Source organism: Protopterus annectens, chromosome 2.part1, assembly GCF_019279795.1.
Source record: "Protopterus annectens isolate FY-2018-M chromosome 2.part1, PAN1.0, whole genome shotgun sequence".
Classification (NCBI taxonomy): Eukaryota; Metazoa; Chordata; order Ceratodontiformes; family Protopteridae; genus Protopterus; species Protopterus annectens.
Window position 1 is genome coordinate 1,966,052,976 of NC_056729.1, and position 14,998 is coordinate 1,966,067,973.

Here is a 14,998-nt window from a genome sequence, read left to right on the forward strand (position 1 = left end):
CAGAAGCAGTTTAAAAACTCCATACCTCAGCAATCATGAGTCAAATTAACTCACACACCCTTTTTCTTTTACACTTGAACTTGTGCTCAGCTTCCTTCTCCCTTCTCCACTACGTGTTTCACTAGAACATTTGATATGTGCTTAATATTAATGGAATAAAGGTGATCCCTTATATGCTCTTCAAACTTCTGACTGCTCTTCCCCACATAGAATGAAGAGCATGTGACACAGTGCGCTAAGTAACACCTTTAGTGTCACAACTAGAAGACACTTTAAAATAGAATCTCCTGCCATTATCAGGGTTCACAAAAACATTATCTGTCTCAATATATGTGCAATATTTACACCCTCCACATGGAAATATGCCATTTCTTTCAATTCCATCTCTACTCTCCTTAAGCGTATAAGGGAACACCTTTATTCCATTGATATTAAGTACATGTTAAATGCGCTAGCGAAGCACCTAGTGGAGAAGGGAGCTGAGCACAAGTTCAAGTTTAGGGTTACTGACAGAGTCTTTGAAACTCTGAGAATGGGTGACATCAGGAATCGTTCAGAGATTGTAGAACTTGAGTGGAATGTTAGGCTGCAAATGCATAAAGGGTTGAGGCTAAATGAGAATGTCCCCCTCAAACCCATACTGAAAGCACGCAGGTGACTATTTTAAATGTTTTTTTATATATGAATGCTTTTTATAATATGTTTTTGGCTGTATGTATTTGCACCTTTTAAAAGAAAATGGGTGTGTGAGTTAATTTGACTCATGATTGGTGGGGTATGTAGTATTTAAGCTGCTTCTGTTTTGAATATGGTGGATCTGATGAAGCACGAGTTTTTATTTTCTGTGAAAGCGCTTTTCCTTGTTTATTTGTGGAATAAACTGCAACAGATTTTACCTGCCTGTGTTGTTCCTAGTGAAACGCTTTTGTATACTGTGTTTATACATTTTTCGGCTGTTTGTTGCACCTGGTTTACCAGAGTTGCACGTAGCTGTGTTTCTGTATTTCTTTTCTTACACAAAGTTAAGAGCCCAAGGATGGGGCATTTGTTTTCTAGGAGGCTTGGTATACAGCACTCCTTACAAAAAAAACTCACATGAGATTGCGTTTAAACAGGGGGACTGATGGGCAGACATGCTGAAATGAATGACAAATGAACCTTGATAGAGGAGCAAGACAAGCCAAAAGATAATTCACACAAGTAATGCAGAACAAGAAAAACACCAACACTAAAAGAGTGCTAATTCCTGTATTAGCACAAGCTAGAAAATGTTTTTCATTTACTACGAAATTATTTTCACACCTCCTCTAATATCTGCTGCACATACTCAGAAAATACATGCTAAAAGATATTAAAATTCTATCACCCAGGCAGTTAGTTGCAGTTGTTTGGAGCCAAAATGTATCAAACACGTCTTGTCCCATGTGAGCGAGTCCAACTCTGTGACGAAGCTTGTGGTGATTGCCTCTGACCATTTCCAAAAAAAGGCAGAACCACATCTGCCTGGGCTAGAAGGGAGTCACCACAATGATCTTTGGAGAGTCCTTCCAAATCTCCTGAATGATCCTATCTATTAGTGGAAAGGGTGGAAAAGTAAAAGTAAAAGCATTTGTCTTCCACACCTTCTTACATGGAGTCCTGGAGCAGAATTTTGACAAATGATTGTTGTGAGTGGAGGTAAAAATACCTATTTGAGGCAGTCCCTAGAGTTAAATAAATTCCTGAAAGACCTCCTGATAAACTATCCATTCATTAGAGTTCATCCTGGTCTTGCTCAGCTCGACTGCCACACAATTTTGCTGTGAACCTGTATGTAAGATGTCTGCATAGTGAAAATGTCCTGAAAAAGCAATACCTCAGGCAGCAATGACTAGTGTGAACAGAGGGAAAAGATCTGGTTTCCCCCCCATTTGTTTATGTACATTACTGTTGTATCATCTGTTAACACTTGAGATCCTGATGACCGCAGAAGACTGCAGAGAACTGAAAGCATTTACAAATGACATCATCTCTTATGTTATTTATCTGTGTGTTTATACAACCAGTATTTTTATTTTGTGCTGTGCTTGCACTTGGATTTTTGGAGAAGTGTTCAATTGTGCTGTGTTTACTGCAATTGTGAAACCTTTTAACTGAGCTGAACTTTGTCTACTTTGGATATCTGGAATTTTATTAAAAACTGAGAAGGTAATCACTGGCATTTTCTCACTCCGTGGTGTGTATTGTATATCTGCAGTGTCTGTGGTGAAGTTCAACATCTCTTTTCTGTTTGTGTGTTTTGGTATGCCTTTTCTGTTACAAAGTCTCTGCACTTTTATCCCATAGTCACTGATCTCCAAGCAAAGTATTAGGCTTATACTGTTATAGACTGTGCTGAACTAGAAGGGAACATGGCAGACCTGCATTCTGATAAATTTTGCCTCTCCATCAAAAAAATTGTTTTTTTCCCCACAAATCTAATTCTGGAATGTTAGTAGATGTTGATATTGAGACTATACAGATTTTAGGAAGCACTGGATTTTTCTCAAGTGGAGTCTTGCAAAGGAAGTCATGAGAATCAATAAGCCAAGAGTCCCACAGTCCTATGAAATTTCCTTGCTGAGACACTAGTCTGAGTGGAGAAACTCAGGAAAAGATCTATATACAAATCTACTTTTCTTGCGGAAGAAAATTTCTTTGAACTGAAGTATCTAAGAGATACTCCATGAATACAACTGAGTGAGGAGAAGTCAAAACATGACTTCTGTTATGTTTTCCTGGAACGCCAGTTCATGTAGGGGTTCCCCTCAACCAAGTGAAAGATTCTTGACATTTTGAAAAAGTCTCTGCAAAAATAAGCAAGTCATCCAAATATGTAAAAATGTGAACAGCAGCAGGCAGCTAGACACTTTTTGAGTGCGTTGGGGCAGTGACAAGAGCAAAGGGTAATGCAGATAACTGATGATGTGTTCCAGACAAAGACAGCATTAAGAAATATCTGAAACCTGGATGTATAGGTATATGATGGTATGCATCTTTTAAATCTAAGGTCACCATAAAACTCAACTGGGGAATAAGGAGTAACAAGTAGTGAAAGGATAACATTTTTAACAATCCAAAAATGGCCTCCATTAATCTTTTTTTGATGGCACCAGAAACATTCTTGAACAAAACCTTTCCCCTGAGAAGGTGGAACAGCTTCTATCACCCTGAGACAGCAGATGCTAAATGACAGAAAGAAAAGGAATTTGGTCAGGATGATGATGGGAACTCTCTTGAAAAGGAGGGAGAGACTCCCATGGCAATCTGTAAACTTGAGGAATTATTTTCAGAACCCATCTGTCTACAACAATCTGTTGCCAAAGAGAGAAATGGAGGTTCAGACATTCTGGAAGAAACTAATGGTTTGCCAGGGTGGTAAGGGTGGGGGTCTTGTAGATAGTCATTCACATGTACTAGACTGTACTTTGCACTGGGGGGGGGTCCTATTTTTTAACCTCCCTTCCACTGCTGTTTAAATGTTTGCTTACCTTCACCTTGCTGTTTATTTTGCTTTACGAAAAAGTTTGTAGGGGTAGCATTAAATACTTTGGAAAATTTGGAGAAGGCAGGCTGAAAAAATCTAAGAGATTCTTTGAATCAGCATACCTCTATCATCACACTTTTTAAGGAGATCTGCAGTAGATGGTCCAAAAACTCTCTCTCTATCCAATGAAGAATTCAAAATCTCAGCTCTAACAGCCTCTGATAGGTTTTGCGTAAACAACCAAGCAAGCCTCCTAACAGTTTCAGTGGCAGCAGCCCTAGAAATGGCAAGAGCAGAATCATAAGCACATTTCAAAGAGTGGGTAGCCACTTGAGGCACAAAAGCAATCAATATACACAAATAAGTTTTTCCTCAGAACAGAAAACTTGTGCCATGATGTCCCTTGCGTTCTCAAAATAGGCAAGCATAAACTTTAACATATGAGCCTGAGAGTTGAGAATTCTAAAAATAAGTGTTGCAGAAGAATACATTTTCCCCCAAAATCTATCAAAAGCTTTCCCAACCTTGTCAGAAAAGGAGGAGTTGGTATTAGCCAGATGTTTAGCAGCAGCTGGGTTCATTACTTACATAGTGATCAATGCTGCAGTAGCTTTAGCTGTATGGGTAAAGTATCTTAGCTAACTACATTTGGGATGTGGAAAGAAAAGACTCCAGAAGCCCCTAGAGAATGGTCTAAGCAAGTTTGATCTGGACCTAGAGAAATAATCAAGCTTAATGTTCTTTGTAAATGTACAGAGGCCCAAGTAGCAGCTTCTAGAATACCTCTAGAATCCAACCCTTTCCAAAAAGCCACAGATGAAGTCAAGGCCCTGGTAGAGTGGGGGTCCTTGACACTGCCTGGAATAGTTGTTAAACCATTTGGAAATAGCCTATTTTGACATAGGGTGTCCCCTTCTTCTTACCTTCACAAGAAATTAACAATTGATTTGAAGATTTGACAGATTTAGTTTTGTCAAGATAGTACTCAAGTTGTCTGCTGACATCCAAGGATGGAGAATCCTCTCTCCTTCATTTTTAGGTTCAGGAAAGAAAATGAGAGGGATAGTTTGGCTTAAAGTAAACTTGGATAGCATTTTAAGCAAAGAAGAAAAATTAGTTCTCAAACAAATACTAACTGTGGAAAAAGAGGTAGGGTAGACTTACCATAACAGCTTGCAACTTGGATACCCTTCTTGCACAGGTCAAAACAAATCAGTAAAACTGTTTTCCATGTTAAGAACCTCATGTCAGCTAGATTAGCTGGTTTAAACAGAGCAAGCTTCAACACAAAATTAAGATTCCAAGTAGGGGCCACCAGTTTTCTCGGAGGACTCTTATGCAAAACCCCTTTCAAGAACATTTTTGACATGTGATTGCATTGAAAGAGGAGGGTCCATGGGCAGACACGCTGAAATGGCTGATAAATGAACCCTGACAGAAGAATAAGACAACACATAATATACTAACTTACACAATTATTGTAAAACTAGAGAACAGCTAGCCCTGAATGGGTGCTAGTTATGTTGTTGGCACTAACTAGAAAACCTTTTCAATTTGCTAATATACAACTTTCTAGTAGCAGACCACCTTGCCTCCATTGGTACCAGCTGCACATCCTCAGTAAAGAGGTATCTTAAGAGGAATTAATATCGTATCATTCAGGCTGTCAAACGAAGTTGATGCATGTTAAGGAGTATCTGACATCCCTGTTCTTGTCTGAGTAAATCCAGTTTGTGAGGAAGCTTGTGGCAATTGTCCCTGGCCACTTCCAAAAAAAAGGGAGAACCACGGTTGCCTGGGCCAGAAGGGAGTCACCACAATGATCTTGGGGGATTCCGTCTGAATCTTCAAAAGTACCCTAGATAATAGCGGAAAAGCACACAGGAACATTCCTGTCCAAGGAAAGGAAAAAAAAAAAGTCATCTGCCTTCCTTGCCTTCCTGCATGATGTCCTGGAACATAATCTTGCTAGTTGATTGTACACAGAGGAGGCAAAGAGGTCTACTTGAGGAACTCCCCAGAGACAGATCAAATCTTGGAAGACCCCCTAATCTAGTTTCTATTCATGAGGGTCTGCCCTGGCCCTGCTCAGCTCATCTGCCAGACACATTTGCCATGATGGAATGCAAGAAATACCTGAAACAAATTGTGCTTTGAAGCTATATCCCAAGCTAACATGGCTAGTCTGCGAACATGGTTCCCCTTGCTTGCCAATGTACCACATGACTGTGGTGCTGCATGTACCCATTTGAAGAGGTCCCTGGGACTAAAGATGGTTTAGAGAGTTGAGTGCCTTGATCAGGGCAAGTATCTCTTTGAAATGTATGTGCTTGCACCTGTCCCTGGTCTCCCACACCCCCTGCACTTTTATCCCTCTTGAAATTACTCCCCAAGCAAAGTCTAATGCATCTGTCATGACTGACTGCTTTGGAACAGTAAGAAAAGAGGGGAGATCTGGATTTAAGTATATCTGTTTCTCCCCCAAAATATTTCTCTTCTGACAAACACCAGCATTGGGATTTGAAAAGACAAAGGGTGTTGATGCTGGGACCAAACCAATTTCAGATACCACTATATCTTTCTCATCTGGAGTCTTGTCAGGGATATCATGAAAATCATAGATGGCCTGAGATCCAAAATCATGAGGTATTCCCCTCACAGTGACCAAACTCTGAGTGAGAATCCTTAGAAAAAAGACATAATTTTCTGTGGAAGAAAAGCTCTTTGAACTAAGGTGTCTAGCTGACATCCCAGGAACACAATCCTGTGTGAAGGAGTCAAGAAAGACTTTTGAATGTTCTCTTGGAATCCCAGCTTGTAATAAGAGAGATGTCACTCAAGAGAGAGAGATTCTTGAGACTTGGAAAAATATTCTGGAAAGACAAGCAAGTTTAAATATGTAAAAATGTGGATAACCTGTAGCCTGCAATGAGGTATAACTGTAGCTAGGCACTTTGTGAACACTCTTGGTACAATGGATATTCCAAAAGGTAAGGCAGATAACTGATAATGTGATCCAGGCATGGAAGTATTTAAGGGTTGGTATAATGGTTAAGATGTCTGACAGACACAAAGTACAGTGTCCAATTCTTACCTTTAGGAGGAAAACTGGATAGGCTTAGAATAGTCCATTAAAGCAGATAGTCTAGTAATTAGCCATGAAGCTAGAAAACCATTAATCTAAGGAAAAGGGAAAAGGGAAAATGAAAAATTTTACATGGTGTAAAGTCTCAGAGACTACCCCAACAATGCAAGGTTATAATGCCATTCACACCTTTGGACCAGCTACTGCACAGGAGGGAACTAAAGGTGGAGGAGTTTCAGTCTATATTAAACCAACCTAACATCCAGACTACTTAAAAGTATATGACCCACTGGAACTCACATATGTGCAACTCACCATAAACACGGTCTTGTACCATATCCTTGCAACCTATAGGTCCACTTTCATGTCCCAGGAAATACACACTACCTATCTCAATGTACTAGAGTCTCTCACTGTTCAAACCAATACAATATTAAAGAGGGGATCTCAACTACCCCTCTACAGATTGGGAATCCTACACCATATCTAATGCACAAGCCCAGTGATTCCTAAACTTTAATAGCAATATCTTGGAACAGCTGGTCCACTCTCCTAGCAGCGGTACAAACATCCTTGACCTTGTACTCACAAACATGGGGGGGGGATTTGACAATAAGGCAGTATTGCTTAAAATAAAAATTAAATCTGGGGATCCAGTGAAACTAAAAACATTTAGGAACTATTCCAAGGCTAGCCTCTCTCTTCTAAGGAACACTTTGGCTAAATTCCAAGCACCTCCAACCTAAGTAAACAACATAGCATATGGTGAGCTATTTACAAAATCTCTGTACAGCCATATTGACAGCTGTATATAGCGAACTGTGCCCACTCATATTAAGAATAAGACAAACTCAAAAGACAAGCCACTCTGTTGGAATCACAACATCAATCGGTTATACAACAAAAGCAAAAAATCTTGGACAAGCGAAGAGGAACACGGTTATACATACTAAAAATCCTGTTGACCAATCTAAACAAGCAGCTAAGAGAGTTAATTAATGCTTCAAAGGCTAAATATGAAGAAAAAATAGCTTCTCAGGCAAAGGACAACCACAAAGCGTTTTACAGTTATGTCCATAACCTTAGGGGAAATGCTCAACAATGCACAGAACTGGTTATAAATAACATCACCCACACTGAACCGGATGTCATAACCAACCTTCTGGCGGACAGGTTTAGCTCAAATTTCTACCCCCATTCTCCTCCAACAGTCCAAAGGAAATAACACAACACAATCTCCAAAATCCATTACTAGGGAACAGATCACAATGCACTTTCCAAGGTCAAAAACTCTGTATTGATGGGCCCTACAACATTCCAGGACGCTTAATAAATAGCATGAAACATGACCTCCCTAGTACACTTTAATCACTTTTCAACTGAAGCCTACAGTACGGTTTTGTGCCCAAAGGAATGAAAGATGGTGACAGTCACTCCCCTGCACAAAGGATGTCCAACCACTGATCCGGGTAACTACAGGCCCATAAGTCTGACCAACCTCATATGTAAGACTACAGAAAAATTCATCATGGACATAATAAATGAGAGCATAGGTAACCTGCAAATGCTGGACCCATCACACTTTGGCTTTGTTAAAAGAAGGTCATGTCTATTAAATCTGGTGGACGTTTTTGAGAGGGTTACCAAAGCAGTGGATGAAGGCAAGACTGTGCACACAGCTTTCCTCGACCTGGCCAAGGCATTTGATACAATACTCCACTCAGGCATTACAGACAAGCTCACTAATTTAGGTATAAATATTTTTATCACCCACTGGATAGCCAACTGGCTCAATGACAGGACCTAGGAGGTCAAAACAGGGGAGGCCACCTCCACCAAGAGGCCAGTCACTAGTGGAGTCCCGCAGGGCTTGATACTGGGCCTGCTCCTTTTTGGCATCTACTTCTCTGAAATGGAAGCAAATGCTGAAGATTTTTGGCCAAGTTTGCAGATGACTTTCCTGCATACACTAGCATTCTTCAAGAAGGCCTACCCTTGACCAACAAATGGTGGCAAAGCCACAGTCACAAATTCACTAAGATGGATAATTGTACCCTTTGGGAAGTCAACCATTCCAGCTAATTACCATGGTGATAATACACGCCTAAGAGTCGACCCAGTGGTCATGGATCTGGGCACGCATGCAGGCCATAGCCTTACCTGCGACCACCATGTGGCTGCAGTGGTGAGGAAATCCTTTTATACTGTTTAACTTATAAGCAAGGGCACTGCATCTAGGTCATTTTCCCACTGACCAATCACAGAGTACAATGCTCCCCTCAGTAGGTATCTGACCAGGCATATGCAGCAACTAGAGTGACCTCAGAGGTTCCTTACAAAAAGAAAACAAGGTGTTAACAAACTGGCCCTATGCAGAGTGATTTAAAGCCCTTTCCCTCTGCTCAGTCTCCTACAGATTGTTGAGGGGTGCTCTATGCCTGGCTTACAAGGTATCCACATACCCCATACTTCTGAATCACCTGCATACTCATAAGTCAAGCAGTACCAGAAACACAAGGTCTAGGGACCTGAATTTTGTCTGTTACTTAAACAAAACATACTGGAAAGACAGATATGTGTCCAAGAGACTGCCCCACCTGTGGAACAGGCTTTCCATCTGTGTGAAGCTGAGTTTGTCTATTACCCAGTTTAAGTGCAACCTAGACCAGTGGATGGAGAATAGGAAATTTAAATACAGGCCTGGCACCCATGTTCTTTATGGGCAGCTTATAAAGGCCTGGCCCTCAATGTCCTATTTGGATACAGGACATCATTGTTCTTTCGGGAAAACTTGGCTAGGCTTAGAAAGCCCCTCAGGTCGTTAGCCTAGTAACAATCTATGAATCTATGAAAACTGGTATGATATCACACCTTGGAACAGCATGTGATGAAGACCAGTGGGGAAAAAAAAAGAACCTGATCTGGAAGATGAAGAATGACCCCCTAGAAAGGAGGAATTTCCTCCCACTGCCATCTGTAACATTGATGAATGATTTTCAGAATCAATTTGTCTGAAACTACCTGTTGCAAAAGAGAAAAAACTGGAGATTTAAAGTTTCTGGAAGAAAAAAGGGCCAGGGTGGGAGGGGTTCACAAGGCTTCTTGAACAGACTTGTTGGGCTGTTGCTTGTATTGGGAGATTAGAGACTTCGTTTTGGAAACTCCTTGCCATTTCTTCCTAAATGTCAGTTTATATGTATTTTGTTGAGACTGTTTATTCTGCTTTTGCCAAAACTGGATGAGGAGATAAAAAATCATTTGGAAAATTTGGAAAACTTAGCAACTCTCTGGATCAGGTTGCCCCCTTCATTACACTTTTTCGCCTCCATACCTCTCAAGCTCTTAGCACAAGAAATCTGGACAAAGCCTAAAATAATGGGGGGACAAAGTCCCAAAAACAGGGACAGATTTTAGTTGTTCTTCTTATAAGCTAAGAGAGTTGCTAAAATAACAGGATTTGCATTAGCATGCATTTTCCTAAAGATATGAAGTCTGAAAGATATGAAGTCTGAAACTCAGATGTACATCATTACTTGGTGACTTCAAGTCCTCAGTGATTTGCTAGAAAACTACACATTTTATGAGGGACAGATAAAAAAAAATCTGATGCAAAACTTTGGACAGTTGAGAGGTATGATCATCTCTGCGGCATAGGGTCCAAACACCAAATCTCTATCCAAGGGAGAACTTAAAATCTTATTTTTATCACCACCTGGGTGGTTCTGTGAATGCTAGCCATGCAAACCTCCTCAAAACAGAAGTGGCCCATAGCCCTGAAAGAAGCATCAACAAAGTCATACACACATATTGTAAAATGAGTCTAAACCTGTGCAATAGAAAAAACTCAAGTTACTTAAAGCAGATTTTTCATCCCAAGAAGAAGCTACAGATGCAGCGTTCTTCCTTTCATAAATTCTCAGAAAAAAACTAAACTATGAGACTGACAATTCAAAATTCTGAAATTTAAAGTTGTTGAAGTATATCCACAAAATAGCAGCAAGCAGATAACTCCAAAAATAAAACTTAAAATAAAAAAAGCTGTGTCAGAATGAAGAATACAAACAAGCTTTGGAACAATAAACTTGTTTGTATTCTTCATTCTGACCAACGTTTTATTTTTCGTTTTACTGAAGTATATGCTATTCCCCATACCTATCAATAAGTTTCCAATCCTTATCAAAAAGAGTAGGACTGGAATTAACTAAGTGCTTAGCAGCAGTGGGATCAACTAAAGCTATAGCTGCTGGGTCATGTCTGGGAATAGTGTATAAAAATTTAAAATACTGTGGAACTTAATTCATTCTAACTGTCTGTTTAGGGGCAACTGTCTGAGTATCAGGAAAACTGCAGGCAGTACACACACATCTTCCAAAGCAGACAGCAGGAATGGGTGTAGATTCTGGAAAATCCTTCTGTAACAACTCGCAGTATTTTCTGAGGGACTGAGAAACCTCAGTGTTCTCCCACTGAAAACATTGGCACATTCTAGCAATAGTCTCACAGAAAGATAACTCCCCACAGGGAAAATCAGAAACTGAGCTCTCCTCAGAGTCTGAATCAGAAATCGGAGGAACAACCCCTATTATCCATCCTTGCATCTTCTCTAAAGGTGGCTCTAAAGAGATTGACACCATAAAGCACTGTTTTCAGTTAGTTGAGCTTGACCTGACAAGTGGTATGGGTGCATGGAAGGTGCCCTTGAAACTTAAAAGTTGGGCTGGCTATTGTATCCTGTGCAGGATACAATCTACATGGCTAAGGTTACTACAACAGTGAGCATGACTGAACATGTACCGGGTATGCTGTCCACTAACAGTGTAGGTTAGCCAGTTTACTGATGAACTGTTGGAAATTCCCATAACAGAAAGTGATGGGTTTAATGAGGATTTCGACTAAGGTGTTAGGATAGCTATTATGGCCAAAAGGTAACATAACAGGTGCTCTATAGCTAGGTATGAAGTGGTGGTTAATCTGTTTTCAGGTAATTTGGACATCTTAAGAGTTCAGATTTTATGTACTGAGGAATCAGTCATGAGGTGATGATATCCTTGACAAATTCTGACAGTCCCATCCAACTGCCAGTACTTCTGAAGACGTGATGGGCCCTGATCCCAGGAGCAATGGGAATGCCTTCACTTCTCTGAAACCATGTCTTTGCAACTGCACACATATGAATGCACTCAAGATACAGAATGGCTGTAAGTTCAGGCATTTTTTTTTTTTTTTTTGGTTAAGACTCCTGGCACTGAATATATCCACTTTAATGTGTTCTGAATCACACCATACTAGGCTGTAATGTGCAGCAAATGAACTCTGCCTAAAGGGATAGTAAAGGTTTTAGCCTTGCTGGCCATCTCATCCAAAGCTGACACATACTGGATCTTCTTAGAACGACACCACTTACATACCTAATTATTAAAGCCAATTACTTTGTCTCTGAATTTCGGCATCATTCTGGGTAATAACATACCTCTCAAGACCAGTGCCTTTCCTGCCTAGGAAACGTACACAGAAAAGCTCAACCATACCCTCCTTCGTGTCCCTTTGGGTACAGCATTTAAGATCATTCACCCCTACATGGGCCAATACTAGGTCACAGTCATATTTTCACAGGATGGTGGCATCTAAGAGCCCTTGTTATGTCATGGATCCCGGATCTAGAAAGACAGATAATGGTTACCCTATTCTTAGATGAGGGTGGTGTTCAGATACCTGATAAGAGTTGCAACAAAGATGATTTCAAGTTTACTTCATGCTTTAGAAGATACAAAAATGTTATTAGGATAGGAAAAAAATTTTTTTTCTGAACTTAAATTCAAAATAAAGAATACACTGCAAACCTTTACTACATCAAAAGTAAAGTAAAAAAAAATCTGGAAAATGATTCTGTGCTTCTGATCTGCACAATTTTGCATAATGTTCCATGGATAATAAAGAACCACTTCTAGAACCACAAGTCACAACAAAAATCTGCAAGTATGATTTAAAGTTTTATTATGTCGTCTTCTGTACTCTCTTCTTCAGTCTCGGTTTTCCTGCATTAATCATATATCTTATGACAAACATTGTTTCACAGATTGTTTTGTTGTTCAAGGCTTCATACTCACTTTTGTCATGGTGTCTGACTGGGCTTCTTTTAAATTAAGTGCTGTAGCAGAATAACTCTGCTGCCCAGAAGAGAATACTTCATCTTGGTAAGGTTCCCCTATGCTCCCTCCCTGGTGAATAAGAATATTAAAAACATACATTAAGGAAATATTTACAGAACTGTTTAAGTTGAACATCAGAAATGCAACACTCCTATCATTAACAAAATCATGCAAGCACTAAGGTTACTCTGCAAGTTCTATTCTAAAAATAAACATTCACTTTGTTAAACTAATTCATTCACAAAATTTACAAAATTACACAAAGAAACATACACATTAAAACACAATGAGTAATTTACAGGACAGTGTGATATGGGAATACTGTGAGAAAAGCTGTAACCAAGCTGCTTTCAGAGAGCTATGCATTTCGACAAAATGTACGAGATATAAACTCTGTACATGTATTCAGTAGATATACCCATGTACCAGAAAATAAGGATTGCACTAAGCTCTATAACGAGAATGCCACTTTCATTATCCCAAATGAAGCATACATTCTAAGCCACTGAATCTCACTGTGGTCAGACTAAAGTCCCAGTTTAAATTATACTGGTGGGATAGTGGAAGAATTCCTTGTAGAACTTTTTTTTTTAATTATACAGGTGGGATAGCAGTAGCACAAGAATTCTTCATGAATAAATTTTGTCTGGCCATGATCCAGTGCTCAAACTCCGGTAGAGTAGCTAACTTCTGGTGATGCACTTCTTTGTCACATAAAGCAGTTCACAAAGTAGTTTATGCAGAGATTTGGGAACACAAGAAGATATTGGACAGCTGAACAAATTCTCTTTTTTTTTGTTAATTAAGCATAAAATCTTGGTGACACTGAAGAAGAGTCCCACATATCTGCAGGTTTCTTCTATTTGGTTCAAGAGAGTATGGAGTGAGGGACATTCATAAATCATGTGTTTCTATATACCTTTTACAGATGCATTACATCTAGAGCAACTGCTATGGGGAGGAATGCTATATGTTTACTAGCCTGCTAAGTTTTTGGGAAATCCCTATATAAGACCGTCTACAAAAATATCTGTTAGGAAGGGGAAGACATGGCACAAAGTGGAACTGCTTAAGTGTTGTAAGAGTCAATGGGGAGTAATGTACAGTTTGGAGGCAAGCCAACAGTTTTTGGACAAAGGACTACTGAAGTCATTAATGACACAGAAAGGAAATGCACTTAAATATATTCACAATGAATAAAACTAGGGTTCTGTCCTCTTACAAGAAAAACTGCCATTTCAACAAAGCTGTTAATAGCATAAATATGGACATGAACTTCATGAAATACAATGCAGGAAGGCTTCCATCTACAAATTCTCTACAAATTCTAACAGTGGGCACTTATACATTATACAAACCAAAAACAAATGTATTTTATATCAAATAATCAAAGTGAATGCTAATTATAAAAATACTCCCCTAACTTCATATTATTAGTTACACAGAAATGACTGATCCAGTGATACGCAGTACAGTTAAGTATACAGTGTCAGTCACATATATTTGTAAATATGAAAATGTATAAACACAAACATGTATACGTATATAGACATGCATGTGAGTCTACAATTACTTAAGCTTTACGTATTCAAGGAATCACTTTAATAAAAATTCCTGCTCTTGTTCAACTCAGTTGAGAACTCATAGTCACAACAAAAGATTACAAGAGAGGCTAGTACAGTTCTTATTTTTATTATTTACAATTTATTTTTGCTGCTGACAGTGGACTTGTAAGGCTCAATAGGCTTTATAGAAGGTGGGCAAAGGAGCACTGGTCCTTCTACAGCATGTGTAAGAGGTGATCGCTGTGGAGGGTCATGTTGTATGTAGACTTTGTGAAGGTCATCTGGAGATGAAAATAAACTGTATAGAATGGATTTCACATAACCTACTTATACCACACAACTGGACATACAGGTCCACAACCCCTTGTCACATTGCTTCTGATAAAACCTTATACATGGCCCATAAGTATGTCAAAAATCCTTCGAAAGCTGGACCTGAGAAGTTTCAGCTGGTGGGATTTAAGCTGTTGACTTTGCACCAAAGAAATGCTTCAGCTGTTATCACAGTGGATAAAGATCAGCTTGCTCGGCGTCAACACCCTCCCATCTTGATACTAAGGAGCCCTCTAAGTCTCTGACATCTCCTGCTGGACCACGTTTCTCCAAAAACAAGTGTGGTTTTTGTTGCTGCAAAACTCAAATGTAAGCTCCTGCAGGCTTTTAGTGTACTGCTCCTTGTACTAAGACTTGTTAC

General features: G+C 39.5%; 1 protein-coding gene across 2 annotated transcripts in view; it reads right to left on the reverse strand.

Moving 5' to 3' along the window:
* Positions 1-14,998, reverse strand: part of ERBIN (erbb2 interacting protein) — a 3,184,408-nt gene that overhangs the window by 213,244 nt on the left and 2,956,166 nt on the right. For both annotated transcript variants that reach the window (XM_044063352.1, XM_044063353.1), the window contains one exon: positions 12,698-12,808. In XM_044063352.1, coding sequence (XP_043919287.1) covers positions 12,698-12,808 — 111 coding nt within the window. The remainder of the gene's footprint in view (positions 1-12,697; positions 12,809-14,998) is intronic.